We start from the raw sequence: 16954 nt of genomic DNA, 5'->3' as shown, positions 1-16954 counted from the left end.
GTATTAATCCTCTTAGTGGACTCAATGCAGACATGTGGAAAAATGCTAGTCAGCTTAAGATTATATTCTTATGTACCTAAGGAAACTAGCAAAATAACCCCCCGAAATCCTTGTAGTAGCCAGTGCTACAACATATAGTTGTGGGTTTTTTAAGGGTTGGTGCTGTGTTGGGTTTTTTGCCTTTTTTGTTTGTTTATTTATTTATTGGCAGTTTAATTGAAATATTGAGACCTTATTTTGGGAGCTAGAAGTGAGAAGTTGCAGAGTATGTAAGGCTACAGAGTGACCTGCACTTACTAATTTATTGGGGTTTTTAGGCTTTTTTTTTGTTTGTTTGTTTTTGGATTTCTGGCTTTTTTGTTTTGTTTGGGGGTTTTTTTTGGGTTTTTTTGTGATTTTTTGGTTTTTGTTTGTTTATGGGTTTTTTTGTTTTGTTTAATCAATATTCAAATTTAATTCCCAGTCTTGGAATTTGTACATGCACGAGTTATTGTTATTTTCTGGTTTAGATTAGGTGCAGATTAGTTTGCAGACATGGACATGAACACCAGCAGCCCCAGTATGGACTAGGTGAATGTATAAGAAAGGAAGCTGAAGGTTAGTTCACCAAGACTGTAATAAGGACACAAGCCAAGCGTTTCCAAGAGCCTTCTCCCCCACAGAGTTCAGTATTTGTTTGTTCTTGTTCCTGGTGCTGTGGCATTCATATGAATACATTGTTTTCCCTGAGGTGTGCCTTATAAGCAAGGTAATTCTGTGTCAGATACCGTTTGTTTCCCTCTCAAGGTGAATGTACAAGTTATCACCTGTAGTTATGCAATCAGGTATCCTGTGGCTAAAAATTAGAAATTAATGTCTTATTAGAAGTATAATTGCTGAAAAAGCCCAGTATACTTCATGTCATAAATGAAACATTTATGGTGCTGCTGGAATATTGTCTAGCCTAAATCATCTGATGGATGGAGGGGGTGAATACATTCTATGGTATTCTATGAATTATATTCCAAGTTCAGAAGTTCAGAGATGGAAAAAGTACAGTAAATTTGGGACTATGCACAAAATATGATTGTACAATGTCAGTTATGAAATGAAACTGTTGTCTGCCCATTCTTGGGCTTCACCTCTTATGGTTAAATTTATTACCAAAAGAATAAGTTAATTCTTACTTATTCCCCATTCCTTACCTGAGTTCTCACAGTCATGAGATTGTGTATGTCTGTATTCTGCATCATGAAACTATCCCTTTTTGCAAGACTTGTTTTGCGCTATCTAGAAGCAAATGTTTTGGACAAAAAAATGGTTGTAAAAGTTATCAGAACCTTTCAGAAACTTTGGACCTTTTCACATGTAAAACCAAGCAATATGAACACATGCCACTATTTGAATTGCTCTAGTATCTTGAATTAGATCATTCAAGTATCATACCAGTAAGTATTAATGTGGCATCGTGTATTAGAATGAACCAAGTATAAGGAAATAATTTCCTTAAATCACCTGTGTTTTTGTGAAATCTCTCAAAAATAGTGCATCCAGGGTAAGCACCAAGTGAAGGGTCTTAGGTTTTTTCCATTGGCAGGCATTTCACAGAAACCCGCTGTCTTTGCTAACATTTAGATTGCATTGGAAACCTTTTGTTACAATGGAAACATTTCCAGACAAGAGAAGTTGGTAGTATAGAGATTATAGGCAATCCAATATTATTTTTTTTTTAGGATTATACTTTACTGTGAATAATCATTCAGTATACATATGAAAGTCAATAGTTACATGGGCAAGTTTGCACTGTTATACCTGCCCAATGGGAGAACACCGGGGCTATTTTAGTTGTAGGAGTTACATTTAGGGAGTCATTGCTACCTTAAAGTTCTGGCTTTGCAAGAAAACCTTCTTGAAAATCTGCAGCACTTCACTTTAAGCAAATATTTGGCTTTCTGTTCCAGCGCCCTAGCGAAAGACAAGCGGCTACAGGAGTCCTCAGCGTCGGGGCGGAGCCCTTTGTGGCGGAAAAGCTGCGGGAGCATCTGAGCGGGGTTCCTGGGCTCTGTCACAGCCGTGTTCCTCCTGCAGTCCCCCCCCCCGCCCTCCCCCCGCCGGGCCTCGCCTCCGGAGCAGCCCCCGCCCAGCGCCGCAGCGCCAGACTGGGCTGGGCCGGGCCGGGCCAGGAGCTACCGGCGGAGAGCAGCCCCGGGGAGGGAGCGGCTGGCAGCGGGATTCCCTGCAGGACACCGTTTCGGCTTCGGGAACGGGGTATTCTGTGTTGTATGTGATTTCCTTTCTTTATTCAGTTATCTTCGTTTTTCATGACAGGGGTGCTGCTTGATTAGAAGGGCCGTGAAAAGGAGCCGATGATTAGAAGAACTGGATTTTTGCAGATTGGGATTGTGCATTTAGTTAGAAAATGTCTCTCTTTACCAGGAGGCACTAGAGGTAGCAAAGCAGGTGGCTTGCCAGTGCTGGTGCCAGGGCAGGTCTTGCTGCCGAGGAGGGCGCGGCAGAGCCCTGCAGGGCATCTCCGGTACCCAGTAGTGTAGGGAGGCAGTGTTAGAGGTGTCCCCTCCTCTCAGCGAGGCTGGGTACCCAGACTGTGGCCTGGATTTATGGCTCTCAGCTGTAGGGACTCCCAGGTTTCAGGAGAGATGTGTATGGAAGGGAAGAGGCTACCTTACTGCATCAGAACAAAACAATTTTGTGTCAGCTTGCAGTTCATGGCATTCCTTCTATGAAGGCTATTTTGTTAGCTTTAGTAGAAAATAGCCTGCTTGATTAGATCATCTAGATTATTTCTAAGTATACTGTTTCTCCAGCAGCCAAGGTTAAAATCCAGTGGCTGAATAGTCTAATATATTATGCTGATCAGAAATAGTGCCACAAAGCTAGCTTGGGTAAACTAATGATGCCTCACAGGCATTTGGCCTTCCAAGTCTATTTTGTTAATCATAAACCTTGTGGGAAAGGTCTTGGCTTGGTATTCATTTGGTACCATGAGTGATGTTTGTGCTTGGGGGCCTATTTTAATGTGCTCTTGGCAGTATCTTAGCGAGCTGCGTAGGAAACGAAACTGAAAGTCATGCTAGTATACCGTTTTCCTGATAAAAAACAGACGCTCTGTAGTTAACTGATTAAGACCTTTCTAAAGCATTGCAGTGTATCTATTGACATGCATCAAGGTAAGGTAGCTGTGTAATGCAGTCCTGAAAATGAGAAAGTGACTGAAATGAAGTATGGACATTCTGCCATTGCTTAAGAAAGAAAAAGTGGGGATGTTATTTCCTTGCTGATGTCTAGAATAGTTGCATTATGACTTCCTTTGGAACCAGTATCTCCTTAATTTCCTTTCCAAAAGATTTTGGCTGTCCTTAAGTGCCTGAGCTTGAAACTCCTGGAGAAGCAAAACCACTGTACCTGGGTGCCTGGATGCCTCTGAGCGTTGCTTCCATGTTACCTATCTGAGTAACGATTCATGAAAGTAAGGGAGAAGTGAGGAATAGGCTGGGTGTGCTAGAGCTGGGTGAGAGGGTTTAGGCTATCACAGCAGTTGACTGCTACTTCTGAGAGCAAAGGGAAACAGGCTGGGAACTTCTGTGGATGGGTAGGAAGGGTGGCAATATGTGTTCTAGGCAGTACAACATAGAGGGACACAATATGAAAAAGACATCTGGTATGAACCCTTTCTCTTGTGAGCAGTACAGCAAATGAGGTGTGTGGGTGGGTATGCTGTCAGCTTGCTAACCCTGTTTCAGGGTGAGGGTATGGACAGGGCAGTTCTTTTTCCTTGTGTTTCCTCTCTGGGTTGCAGTGGCTGAGGTAGGGAGCCAGACTGCAGGGTTCAAGCATTTCCCATTTCCAGTGCACAGGTGCAGCAGGGGCACTTCAGCCCATGCACAGACTGTATTTCCTAAGGAGTGGTCATTAACAGAAAGTGCCTTGAACGAAGAGCTCCCAGTTCCCCCAGTGCTGCTGGCAAAATCATTTCTGCTATCCCTTGAGTAAACCTGAACCCAAGTATGTCCTCTCCTCCAGAGAAGAGAAGTTATTTATATCTGATCTATACTCCCTTGGGGGGAGGGGACCCTGAGCTCTGAGTTACTACCAGAATCTATCAGGAAAGGCCAAAAACTTGGCACCTTTTCTTGGCCCAGGCTCCCTTGTATAATCCTAACCCAAAATAGCCCCAGGGAGGGGTGAGGTGCTTGGAGTTGGAGCCTAGTCCCCACCTTCTGCTCACCCTTCAAACTCCAGCTGTGAGATTTTGGTGAATGGTTGACCAGCAAATACCTCAGGTAATGTAACAAATTATGAAAGGCCCTTATATTCCTAGCATATTTCATGTTGGAAAGGATAACCTGTGGAGGTCATTTGGTCCATTCCTCTGCTTAAAGCCAACCTAAATTCAAAGTTAGATCACGTTGATTAGGGCCTTGTAAAGCTTTTTATTCTTATAAATGAGTCTTGCATGCGAAGACACACAGCTGCACAGCTGCTACTTCTGAAACACTGCAGGCACCTTTTTTTTTTTCTTTTTTTTTTTTCCCTGTGGAATTTTAACTACATTACAAAGAACTTGCATTCTCCCTCTTTTGTAGGCTTCAAATTGTTGCTTGCTGCAGCACAAGGAAGCTGGAACCAACACGTTTCCGAGTGGTCTTCCTGTTATGATTGTTTCCTTTCTTAAATGGGGTGGGAATTTCCCCATGCGTAACAACGTTGCTTAAAAATATATTGTGCAATACAAAGGTTTGCAAAGTTAGGTTTTGTTCCTCGTTCCTTTGCTATCTCAGACTTTTATGTTATTTCATAGTCCGTATAAATTATTCAGATTGAAAGCAGGGCATGGCATAACTTGGTGACTGAACTGGAGGTGGTAGAAGGAGTCTAGATAAAAAGCAATAGGAGAAAAGAGACAACTTTAATAAAATTTTAATAAAAGAAATGATCTTAACTAGTCTCTTTAATATCATGTCTGATGAAGTGAGAGGTGGACTTTGTAAAGGCTGCTTTTCTACCTATACAGAATATCAACATTTTCTAAATCCTAGATTGCTCAGAGGTGTATATGTATAGTAGGGAGGAAAAAAATTGGGCTACTATAAAGCCTTTCTTTTAAATAAATCATATGATTATGTCTTTACTCTCCCTTTATCAAAAGGTTCAGTTGTAATTGTCAATATTTCACTGAAGTTCAGGTAGCTGGAACATCTCACAGTAAAAACTCATAAGCTTACCTCTTGCTGGTTTAAATAATGAAATTTTTATTAATCTTTACCTTGTGCTCTTTTTACAAGGTGGTATTTTTGTTAACATGTTTTAATATTGTCAGATATGAAACTTGTCGCTATACATCAGCTGAAAGATCAAGGTTTACATTATGTAGTTTGAATGTGCTCTTTCAGATTTTTAAATAAGATATATAATTCTAAAGGATTTTTTTTAACCTGCATTCATATGGAAACCAAAATCCAATTAAAGTGCATAAAACAGGATGATGGTTTTCCCAGTAAAGTTAGTCAAATAGAAAAAAACAGTTTAGAGTCAGTTTATTAGACAAAGGGGATGTTATGCATGAGTTGGAAAGTGAGCTAGATGCCCTCTCATCCTGGAACCATTTGATATTGTCCTGTATCATCTGCTCTTACTCTGGGAGTGAAAAGCAGGAACTGCTTTCACTTTCAGTTTAATTCCCAGCTTTGAAATGAACCATAACAGACAAAATATATCACTGCTTTCACTTGAACTGCATTTTTTTGGAAAGAATAACAATATATTTTTTTTATTTTAAAACTTCTGATCTTATAAACGGGAGCTCCTGTGCCACTCTTTTTTCTACTTCTACTTATGGATCTCTGGTTTTGGACCTCTGTTTTTAAAAGAAATTGCTGCCATTGTCTTGCTTCTCTGATTATCCCAGGGACTGAAAGGAGTATATCTGGAGGTTGATGCTGGTTCTTTTTGCTTTTTTTTTAAACTCTTTTTGACAACCCTGGAGGAGTAGAAAGAAAAAGGCAAACACTTGTCCCTTCTCACTCATGATAATCTTCTGTAGAAACCTGTGCAAGCCCACCCTTTATTATTGTGCAGAGAAAAAAAATTCTCCACATCCTGATGCTTTCTTCTGAGTCGAGGATTGTTTCAGGGGACTCAAAGCATGAATACAGGAATACAGAATTCCAGTTTATTTTGTGGTGGAAGAGATGTTTTGAAGTTACTTTTGCTTGTATTTGAAATTCAGCTTTTTCATAGAGGTTAGCCAGTCAAGTATCTTTTACCAATAATAATTAGAGAATTCAGAGTAAATCTTGTATGAAAGTATATATTTTTTAAAAATATATCTCTTGTTTTGCAGAACAATTACAAGCAGATACACAGCAATGCAAGGTGAGTAACATATAAGCACAATGCCATATTTTGGTAATATAAAAGCTAACAGGTCATTCTGAGGTGTTCAAGCAATATTAGCTTAGCTATTAGTTTATCTTCTAATTTTATTAAATATGTATGAACTTTTTACATTGAAATTACATTTTAGAACAGTCATGTACATAACATATAGATTACATTTTCAGATCTTGATTTCTGAAATCAAATAAATAATCTTGAAATTCAAGTTATTTCTGCTTGCAAACTAAACTTGGTGAATGCTTTTAAATCTGTAACTCCCATTCTGTTGGAGAGGCATTAGTATAATCCTGACTTGAAGAAATCAGAAGAAAATGCTTCGTATAGTGGAGAATGGCTCATTGCCAGTCTGTTCTGTATAGGAGGGCAGCCTGTAAATTCCTTGGTGATTCTTTGAATTAAAGCCTCCTTCTAAATATAAATGAACAAAGGCATCTCTGGTCTAGGCAGAGAGTGACCTGGTCCTGCTTGATCAGGGGTTGGGCTGGATGACCTGCAGAGGACCCTTCTCTGCTAAATGATTCTGTGACATCTTCATGATGTCATGTACAAAACCTCCCTTTATTCTGCATGTTTTAAGGATCTGAACTCTTTTCAGTTATGCTGATGTTTAATACACATACTGTGCATAAGTGCAAGGTTGTTATGCGGATTTTGCTTTACAGAAAAAAAGCTGCTCAGTTTGGTTATATGTCTTCTCTGGAAAAGGCAATGTTGGGGGTCTTTCCAGGAGGGGTGAAAGTAAATGAGCAATACTCAGTGTATATCCCATTCTTTCAGCACATACGCCTGCACCAGCACCTGGATTTTACAACGCTAACATTGCACCAGGAAATCAAATCCCCTATGGCTACTCACAGCAGGGACCTGGGACTTATCAAGGTAGATCATTTGGGTACCAATCTGCTTGTACCATTAGGGAATAAGCATGGCAAATAGGTTTTATGAGGCTGAAAGCCTCTGATTTACTTTTATGCTGTTAATTCTGTGGAGTTTCTGTTAATTTCTGTTTTGCTGAAAATTTTCTTTTTTCTTGTGCTGCATGTTAGTATGTGCTGAGCAGTAACAACAGTGGCAGGAATTAAAAACGTTGGTTGTTTCTCAGTGGTCAGTGTAGGGAATTTTTTTTTGGGAGGTGATAGTAATGCAAAGCTATTAATGTGTGGCAGCTGTTGCTGTACTTTGCATGTGGTATGTATTTTGCAAAAAACTTACACTTTTGCTCCTTTGCTTTTCTCCTCTTCTACCTCATTTTCTGTTCCATAATCAAAATGCAGTACTCCTAAATAGCTTCTCTTATTCTGGCAACAAATTCTTTTTTTCACTAAATCATAATGTGCAATGTCTAACAATTCCTCATTTGTTCAACTGACAACTTGTAAATGCCAGTGTATCTGTCTTCTTTACTTAGAAATAACCTTTGTTTATTTTTTCCTAATTTTTTATTTGCTTACCTTTGTATGAATAAAACTTCTGCTGTATTAAAGAATCTAACATTTATCTATTTATTATTTTGTTTAGAATCCAAATCCAGTTTAAATTCCTTCACAAAAGCTGTAGTGTTCATAGGTATAAGGATCTTCACAGTTTAAAATAGTGAACAAATGAATCTTCTGAAGATCCATGGTACAATTATTTTCCACCATCAAAGTTTCACAGCTGCATGTCTTCTACCACACCAGGTTTCTCAGATGTGGGTAGCTATGGTTTCCAGCCACAGGCCATGGATGGCCCAGCTGGATATGCTGTTCCACCCATCCAGAACCAGCCCATCATGAATGAAAGGACAATCTGGATGCCTGTCCCTCCTTCTCTTCCCAACTGCCCTCCCGGACTGGAATACCTCACTCAGGTACCCTGCACCCTCCCTCCCTCCCCAGAGAACAGGTTAAGCAACCTAACTCTGTGAAAGAGCTAAAAAAAGCATCTGCCTTTGTTGCAGCTGCATGGGTTGCTCCTTTGGGGCTGCTAAGTGAAGCTTTTTGTAATGTGATTGATGCATCTTCCAGCAGGGAGGTATCTGTTCAGGCTGCTGCATTTCATGGCATTCTCTCCTACCAGGTGGGATGCTAAAGGGTTGGGGACACAGGGCTAGCTTACATCCTTCCTCTTTCTGAAGCTGCTGTGTGAGATGTAATAGGATGTGGTAAGGTGGATACAATAAATAGATACTTTATGGGCAACTGTAGCACATTATAGGTGCTTAATTTTGTGCATGGTGCTTTCTTCACACCTCTTCATGACTTTGTTAGAAGAGGTGCTATCAGACTTCACAACAGAGAGAATGCTAATAGCAAAAGAAGAATTATTTTCACTTTACAGCGTATGTCCTTGTACTGTAAAATTACAGTTCCTCTCATCACTGGGAGTAAATATAAAGGCTTAACACTGATGTATTGCTGTCAGGTTTCAAATTGCTTGGAAAGAAAAAGAAAAAACCAAAACAGTGAGGAGAGGCTGACTTTTTGCTGTGTTTCACTCAGAGCTGAGAAGTAGCTGACCTTCTGTGTAGTGAAATGAGGCAACCAGGTGCCACTAATTGCCAGGGACTGAGCATGAGCTTGTGTCAAGCCCACCTGTGCCTAATTAGGGTGGGCCCCCACTGCACATGAGCAGGACCAGGGGGCCAATAAAAGGTGAGTCCTGAAGCACAGGTTCAGCTCACACTGGAACTCACAATCTTGGCATGCTTGGCTTTAGGTGCTGCTTTCAGCACTGCACTACCTTTATTGCTCCACTAGAGCTCATTGCCAGCAGGGTGAGGCTTGAGTGGCGCAGCCGGCTAAGCACGTGACTACACACCCTGAGCAATGCTGAGGGCCACGGGTTTGAGACTCCTTAAAGCCTCACCCTGCTGGCGATGAGCTCTAGTGGAGCAATAAAGGTAGTGCAGTGCTGAAAGCAGCACCTAAAGCCAAGCATGCCAAGATTGTGAGTTCCAGTGTGAGCTGAACCTGTGCTTCAGGACTCACCTTTTATTGGCCCCCTGGTCCTGCTCATGTGCAGTGGGGGCCCACCCTAATTAGGCACAGGTGGGCTTGACACAAGCTCATGCTCAGTCCCTGGCAATTAGTGGCACCTGGTTGCCTCATTTCACTACGCTTCTGCTCTGAAATTGCTGTTTCCCAGGTTTGTCCATACAAACTCCTAATATAAGCGTTCAGGTCAGGCTCTGTAGCTGGGCTGAACTGTGTCCTGAAAGGAGCACAGGAGGCACATTAGTCCCATGTCCTTGTAACCAGAACAACTTGGGTACAACTTCTGCCACCTGCTCTGGTGCTCTGAAACATTCTTCAGGCAGACTGACAAGGGGGAGCTGAGCTATTTCTACAGCTTTGCTGGTAGATGATCTGTCTGTAGACAATGTATTGACCCATAAATCTGCATTCTGAAGTGAAACAGCAATGCTTCTTGAAGCAAGATTTCTCTTAGTTACAATGTGTTAACTGTTTATTCTGTGTAATCTTTCAACCACAAACAGATTGACCAGATATTAATTCATCAGCAAACTGAACTTCTTGAGAGTAAGTGCAAATTATTTATAGCAGAGAATGTTTAAAACTAATAATCCCAAGAACAGTAAAATCTAAGCTTTCTTTAACACTTGTATTTAAAGTGTATTGTTCCCTTTCTCTTTCCTACTTTTGTTGTCTAAGTTCCTGCAAAAAGTTTTGGAGGGGAGGAAGGAAAAAAATAGGAGGGCAGCAGATTTTAAACGGGTTCTGTGTCTTAAAAGATACGCAGCAATGTGGCTGAATAATCTAGTTAGCTAGTTCTGGCTGAAGTCACATATTTCCCATGCTGTTCATTCATAAGATTTCTACTTGTCTCTCTTCCCTACTTAAAGATGTTCTTTTGTGTCCTCTCTTTCTCCATCTAATTCCATAGATTGACATGTAGCTCCAATTGCATTTTAGGACATCCTGCTGTTTAAGCAACCTAAATTCCTTTCCATCTGCTACCTTCATTCCTTTCCCTTCAAGAATATCAGTCATGTTATGAGTCTTTCAAATAGTAGAAATAAAATGGGCCATTATCTTGGCTGATACCTAATGCTCCTGCTTTTTGTCTCCATGATGCTTCAAAGAGGACTTTGATTTGCTGGGGAAATTTAAAAAATTTCTGTCCTTGCTTTTCTTTTCTATTTATGCTGCTGTTCACTTGACTGCAAGGCTTTTTTTGTGGCTTTCTCATTTTGAATGTATTTGTGTTCTCTAGAACCCTTTTCTTCCTTCACCGCCAAATTCACAGGTTTCTTTCTCATGTCTTCAGCTTCTCTCTGGATTTTTCCTTGCTGTGTTATTGATAACTGTGGTGCTTGCTGTGGCAGCAGTTGCTTGTGACTGATGTGAGGGGACTGATGGACATCTCTGTGCTCTTTTAGCATTGCCATTATCATGGTGGCTTCTCCTTTATGAACTTCTCCATCAAGCTTCTCTGCTCAAGCAACCTTCCTCACCACTTCACTTTCCCAGCAACTGCCTCTGGCAGACTTGAAATGAGGTCTGCCTTTCCAAAAAGTAGCTTTAGAGTTAGTGTGGTGATGTTTCTGACTAGAGACACCTCAGAAATTAAACACTTCTGATCCTATTTTTCAGTTTTGAGTGGCTTTGTAGCAAACAACAAATACGAAATCAAGAATGTGCTGGGGCAAAGGGTGTACTTTGCAGTAGAGGAAAATGACTGCTGTACCAGGAATTGCTTTGGGCCATCACGAGCCTTCACCATCCGGATTATAGACAACCTGGGCCATGAGGTGATAACCCTGCAGAGACCCTGCCGCTGCTCCTTATGCTGCTTTCCCTGCTGCCTACAGGAGGTGAGTTCCTCCCTCTCACCATCTTCCTTCACCTGTGCAGTTTTAAGATGGGGTTCTCTTGAATCCAGAGGTGAGAGGGAGCAAGTCAGGTTTTGCCTGTGAATTGTGTGGGGAGAGATCTGTGGGATTTGTGTGTGGAGCCCTTGGTCTGGGAAGAAGCAAATGTGCTGCAACACTTCAAGTCACTCTGACCACTTCTGAGTATGGTAATGAAAAATACATTCAGCAGCATGAAGGGAACTTGTGACTAGGGCTGAAATCTGTGCTGGAGAGGGACTTGCAATGTAAGAGTTAGGAAGTAATTTTCATAAAATAGTTTTCACTTTACTGCTAGGAGAGCTGCAATGAAATTCAATGCATGAAATGATGAGCTTTCTAAATATTAATTATGGGGTGATGCAACTTCTGAAATGTCAAATCTGAGCCTCTTCAGAGCTTTTACTGAGGGAAGTGTAGTAGCTACATCCTGCAATATTTTCACTGAATGCTTTCAGGATGCTCACAGCCTTTCTTTCACTAGACTTTCATCTCTATACTGTGGACACATAGCTTGTGTGCTCCACAGCCTTAGGAGTATCTTTTTGTTTTAAATGAAGGTAAATTTTACATGTGAGGTCTTCATTTTGTGTGCAGTTTTCTGAAAACTCAGCTTTTCATGCACTGGAAAGCTAGATGATTGTAGAAGTTGTGTTTGGTTAGTGTGCACTAGTGTGGATTTTGTCTAACAAGCATACCAAAGCTTGAACATTCACCTGGAGGTTTTCTTTTTCCTGTGAAGCTGGAAGTCCAGGCACCTCCAGGAACAACAGTTGGTTACGTTGTCCAGAACTGGCATATCTGTCTGCCAAAGTTTACCATTCAAGATGAGAACAGAAAGGATATACTGAAAATTATTGGCCCATGTGTTGTCTGCCGCTGTTGTGAGGACGTTCATTTTGAGGTATGCAATGCTAAATACTGTTTGTATGTATCTTCTTCCAGGTAGTACTTTGTTGATTATTACCTACCAGCTGAACTTATAAGTAATTAGTACATAGCCTTTTAATTTTAGTATAATCAACTCACTTCTCTAGATAATTACTCTAGGTAAGCCAAACAAACTTCCCAAAATGATGTCTTAAAGCCACTCATCAGTGACTTGTGAGACTGATTCCCTATGACTGCACACAAATCTCTTAATTGAAATATTTAGCAGCGAAATCTTTCTGAACCCGTTATGTTAGGACCTAGAAAAATACCTTTCACACCTGTATTGTGTATTTATTATAATTATTTCCTACAACCACTCATTTAATAATTTAAAAATCTTTCAGTAGCCATGTAAATCAAGATAACAGACTTAAAACATAGATTTGAATGACTGAAGAGTTAAAACTTTCACATAAAAATAATAGTGATTAATGTGTCATTATTTTCATACACATGAAGTTGTAGATGCACTCAAGATTTAAAATTATGTTGCAAATAGTTGCTAAAGCAAGTTTAGTATAATTTTATTTTGGGGACTAGTCTTTCACATGACCCTGAAGACTGAATCTAACTTTAGGACACATAATGTTAACAATGAGCTGATCTTTGCTTAGGAATGTGATTTGTTTAATTTTCACTTGAGCAGTTCCTGATGCATGGCAGGAGAAACTAATTCACTCTCTTAGCTAAAAAACAACACTTTTCCAGCAAAGTGTTTTCCTCTGCATGTGGGAGATGTCTCCCAACACCATTAAAGCACTGAACTCTGCAGTCAGATCTAGAATTGTTTGTGTCTGTGCTACTTACAGCTGTAAGTTGCTTGTACCTTTAGGTACAAACAGTGGCATTCAGTGACTGCAGTAATTCAGATATCAAAACTTAAAGCTTTCAAATGGATCTATCACCAAAAGCATTTGGTCATATGAATTGCAGATTTAATGTTATTTTTTAAATTTCATATAAAACCAGGTGAAGTCTTTGGATGAGACTGCTACTATTGGGAGGATTTCTAAGCAGTGGACTGGGCTTGTGAAAGAAGTCTTTACAGGTGCAGATAACTTTGGAATCGCATTCCCAATGGACCTTGATGTAAAAATGAAAGCTGTCCTGCTCGGTGCTTGCTTCCTTATCGTAAGTCTGTCATTCACTAATACTTTAATTGACTTTTTCATCTCCATGTTCAAATTGTGCTGGTAAAGAATTTGACTCTGAGCTCCTTCATGTGAGCAACAGGTTGTTTGAACTGCTTGTCTAAAACAAAGAATTATTTCAAATAGTAAGCTTATTCTAGGCTACATGACGTGCAAACTCTATTTAAGGAGAGCTTTACATGTGATGAGACTGAAAAATCCTGTAATGGGAAGTCTCCAGACAGACACATTAGCAGAGATGAGCATTTCTGTGTGGATGGTGAAAGGAGAAATGTGCAGATCAGCAATAGCTGAGGGACCCATCCAAAGCCAGAGCAGCTTGCTGAGCTGGTGAACTGCACATCTGATTGCTGCAGCCAGTTCCTCCTGACTCTTCTTCTTGGAAATATGTTAAGCACTGAGCTGAGCAGGATTAAATGCTTTCAGAGGAGTAATTTCCGATGGGAGGGACTTCAATGGAGGCAAAGCGTGTCTAACTTGATACAGCACTTTTTAGATGCTCCCAGATTCTGCTGTGTCAAACACTGAAATTCAGCTCTTTGAAGGCTGTGTGGGACACACTTGTGTTGGCACTTAACCTGTGCAATTCAGCATCAGGTACCATTCCAAAAGGTGCACTGGTTCTGTGCTTGCAGGGCTGCAGAAGGGTGGGAAGCAGGAATGTGGGCATGTGAAGCAGATCGAGTTTCTCTCACCAGCCTTGTGCACAAACCAGGTTTTTCTTAGCTGTGTGTGTACCTGTGCTTCCATATGCACAGAAAAAGGGGTCCTCAGATGTAAACTAAAGATATTGACCATGATGGTGGGCTCCAGTTTGAAGGAAAATTGAATGGACTGAGTCAGGACAAACAAAAGCAGGGCAGGAATCCTGAGTAAAGCAAGCATAGCTTCAGCTAGTGATAATTTAAAGTTTCAGTTCAGGTCTTTCAGCACCCTTTCCTCTCTTTGTGGGTGTCCTATTCTGATACACTCAAGTGATGGTGGGATGGAGGGCGTGTCCACCTTCCTCTCATCATTTGAAGTTCCCAAGAGGAAGGTGGATTGAATATCTTGCAAAACAACCAGGAGATTGCTGAACTAAGAGCCATGTTTAAGAAGTATTTGGTTTTTTTGCTTTTTGTTTACTTCTCAGGACTTCATGTTTTTTGAACATGCTGGTGAGTAAGAATTTGGCAATGAAATCTGTAACATTTAATATAGAAGAGGAACATAGATCTCCCAACACACCACCGGATTGTGGAGCTACAGTAAGAATGTGAGAAATGTACATTTTGTACTTGCAGTTATATTTCTATAAACTAAAAGTTTTATGTTTTTGTGGTTTTGTTTTGTAATCTGATGAAATAATTTGTTCTGTTCCAATAAGAAGCCTTTTCCTGTACAGATCAATACTGTAACTTACAGAAATATATAGCAACATTTTGGAATTATAAATATACAGAAATATAAAATGATTACTTACAATTACATTTATTCCTAAAAAAGATAATACTTTCTATATGCATTATTAATAGAAGCTGTGGGCCTAATAAAGGTGTCCTCATCTTTTCCTGTGTATCCTTTGGTAGTTTTGCCTTGGTGTTCACATTCTGCTGTTTTCAACTTATAAAATAACAAAGTAAGATAAAGAACTATCAGAAATCCCTGAAAAATTGTATTAATCTATTGACAAATCTGGTGTCAAACCTGGCTCCCTTAGCATAACTTGGTTTTATAACTTCAGTTGTTTTGAAACTTAAGACTTTGATTTTCACCCACAGTTATTTTAGAGGAGACAGGAAATACAAATACCTGTGGTTGCTCCTGTTTAATAATCCATTAGTAATTTCTTGGTGCATGAGTGTGTGCTTTCCTGAGGCAAGGAAAAGCTGGTTACTTAATTTTAAGTTTCTCCAGTCCTCTTTCCCCATCATTTAGTCCGTTGTTTTCACAGATTTTAGGTCTGCATGAGTGAGGGTGCTGGAATAACAGAAGAGTTTAATTTCAAAAGCAGACACATGAAACAGCAAGTCTATTTCATAGAATTTATAGCTTTATTTAAATGTGTAAGAAAGGGATAAATTTGCAGGGGTTTCACTGCAGCTTCACACAAGTACGTGCACATGGTGGTTCTTGGGATCCAGCTATGGGTAAAGGTCCTTGCCAGTATTTTCAGTTGAATTCTAATTCTGCTACAAGTTCCTTTTGTTCAGTATTTTTGATTTATGCATTGCTCCTGGCCAGTACCAAACAGAGAAAGATAAGTGAACTCTTCCTACTGTGTACCTGAAATCTCTTTGTTGTCATAAGAACTGATCAAACTTGTGACAACAATCTTATACTATTCTGAAAGTCTTAAAAATTGTATATGATGCCTTATTGAAGTTAGCTTATGCTGCTAGGGAAAAAATTCTTTGAATATGGTGTCTTCTGTAATAAGGATTGCAAGAGGTGCATTTGTGACTCAGCAATATTAGGAAATTTAATTACTGCAATTTTGAAAATATTCTGTTCTTTATTGATCAGCTTATTAATGAGATACAGAAAACTCAGTCTTTCTAAAATCTGCTAAAAGTTTTTGATTGCTTCAGAAGCTACACATATAGAACCAAAGTAACAAACCCAGTACCAGACCTGTCCTGCAGGGATTCATATGGCTCAGCCCATCAGTATTATTTTTCCTCAAGGGGTGACACATGGGTTGACTTCTGAAATCCCAAGCTCAAGCATGTTTAGTAGCTGCACTTTCAACAGAGAGCAGACTTACTGAAATATTCCATGAACATGTTTTTAGAGTTATTTGAAAATACCAGTTTAATTCCATGGCAGATCCTGCATAGAATTTAAATTTACTTTTTGCTTTAGAGTGAAGGGGTTTTGTGGCTATTTAAGGAATAGATGGAATATTATTACCCAAGAAGGCAAAAACAGTGATACCTTTGCCTGTACTAAAAAAGCATCTTGCACCACAAATTCATCCCTTGATAATAAATGGTGGAATGTATGCAAATTAAAGTAAGGAATTAGGACCTTGGCCTAAGGGGACATAACCTGGTGATTTTATTTATATTACTCTAAATAATTTAAAAATTGTTAAAATGTTGTGCTTAGGTATTCACCATAAGCCCTGGAAGCACTGTTGCCCCAACAATCTTGAATGCAAAGTTATACAGAAAAATTCGCAGGTATCTCTGTAGAGCAGAGAGGGAAGAATCGGAGGATGCAAACAATCAAGAACAATCAGTATTCATCTCTGCACGTGCTTTTTTGACATATATATATATATATATATATAAACACACACTCTTTCATGCTATGCTTTTGTAGTGGATCAGATTGATCTAGGAGTGTACTAGCTCCCTGACAGGAGACCCATACCTCACTGTTTCTGTTCTGGAGAGACTTTGTTCTCAGCTCTACAGGTACATTTGATGTATCTCTTGCTTTTGGGTTATTTGCATTTTCTCCTTGATAACACTATGTTATTACACATAGCAGTGGGAAGGAAATGTATGTGAAAGTACTGCAACAAACACTAGAGGGAGAAAAGGGATTTCTGGTGGCTGTGTCTCCTGCTTTTCAGTGAGTGGCAATAGGTGGCAGCGTTAGCACAGCAATTACTTCTTCACTGCTGAAAGCCTCG

The 16954-nt window shown here is 39.9% G+C and overlaps 1 protein-coding gene across 2 annotated transcripts; it reads left to right on the top strand.

Annotated features, from left to right (window-relative positions):
- Positions 1 to 2141: 2141 nt before the first annotated feature.
- LOC103528105 (phospholipid scramblase 1) lies at positions 2142 to 16540 on the top strand. Of its 2 annotated transcripts, none has more exons than XM_030456546.1 (9): positions 2142 to 2259; positions 6341 to 6372; positions 7174 to 7275; positions 8076 to 8245; positions 9875 to 9917; positions 10992 to 11212; positions 11991 to 12152; positions 13151 to 13312; positions 14465 to 16540. In XM_030456546.1, the coding sequence occupies exons 2-9, from the start codon at positions 6366 to 6368 to the stop codon at positions 14495 to 14497; spliced, it is 900 nt and encodes a 299-aa protein (XP_030312406.1). In that variant the 5' UTR covers positions 2142 to 2259; positions 6341 to 6365; the 3' UTR covers positions 14498 to 16540. The 2 variants fall into 2 exon arrangements, with proteins under 2 accessions (XP_030312406.1, XP_030312407.1); XM_030456547.1 differs by having other exon boundaries at positions 2212 to 2247.
- The last annotated feature ends 414 nt before the right edge of the window (positions 16541 to 16954 follow it).

Source organism: Calypte anna, chromosome 9 (genome assembly GCF_003957555.1).
Source record: "Calypte anna isolate BGI_N300 chromosome 9, bCalAnn1_v1.p, whole genome shotgun sequence".
Classification (NCBI taxonomy): Eukaryota; Metazoa; Chordata; class Aves; order Apodiformes; family Trochilidae; genus Calypte; species Calypte anna.
Note: the sequence above shows the minus strand (reverse complement) of the source record. Positions and strands in the feature narration are given on the sequence as shown.

What these genes read in the sequence shown, in the direction of transcription:
- LOC103528105 (XM_030456546.1), top strand. An exon ending in GACTGGAATACCTCACTCAG is followed by an intron (nt 8,246 to 9,874) that starts GTACCCTGCACC and finishes AACCACAAACAG; the next exon opens with ATTGACCAGATATTAATTCA. An exon ending in GTGAGGACGTTCATTTTGAG is followed by an intron (nt 12,153 to 13,150) that starts GTATGCAATGCT and finishes ATATAAAACCAG; the next exon opens with GTGAAGTCTTTGGATGAGAC.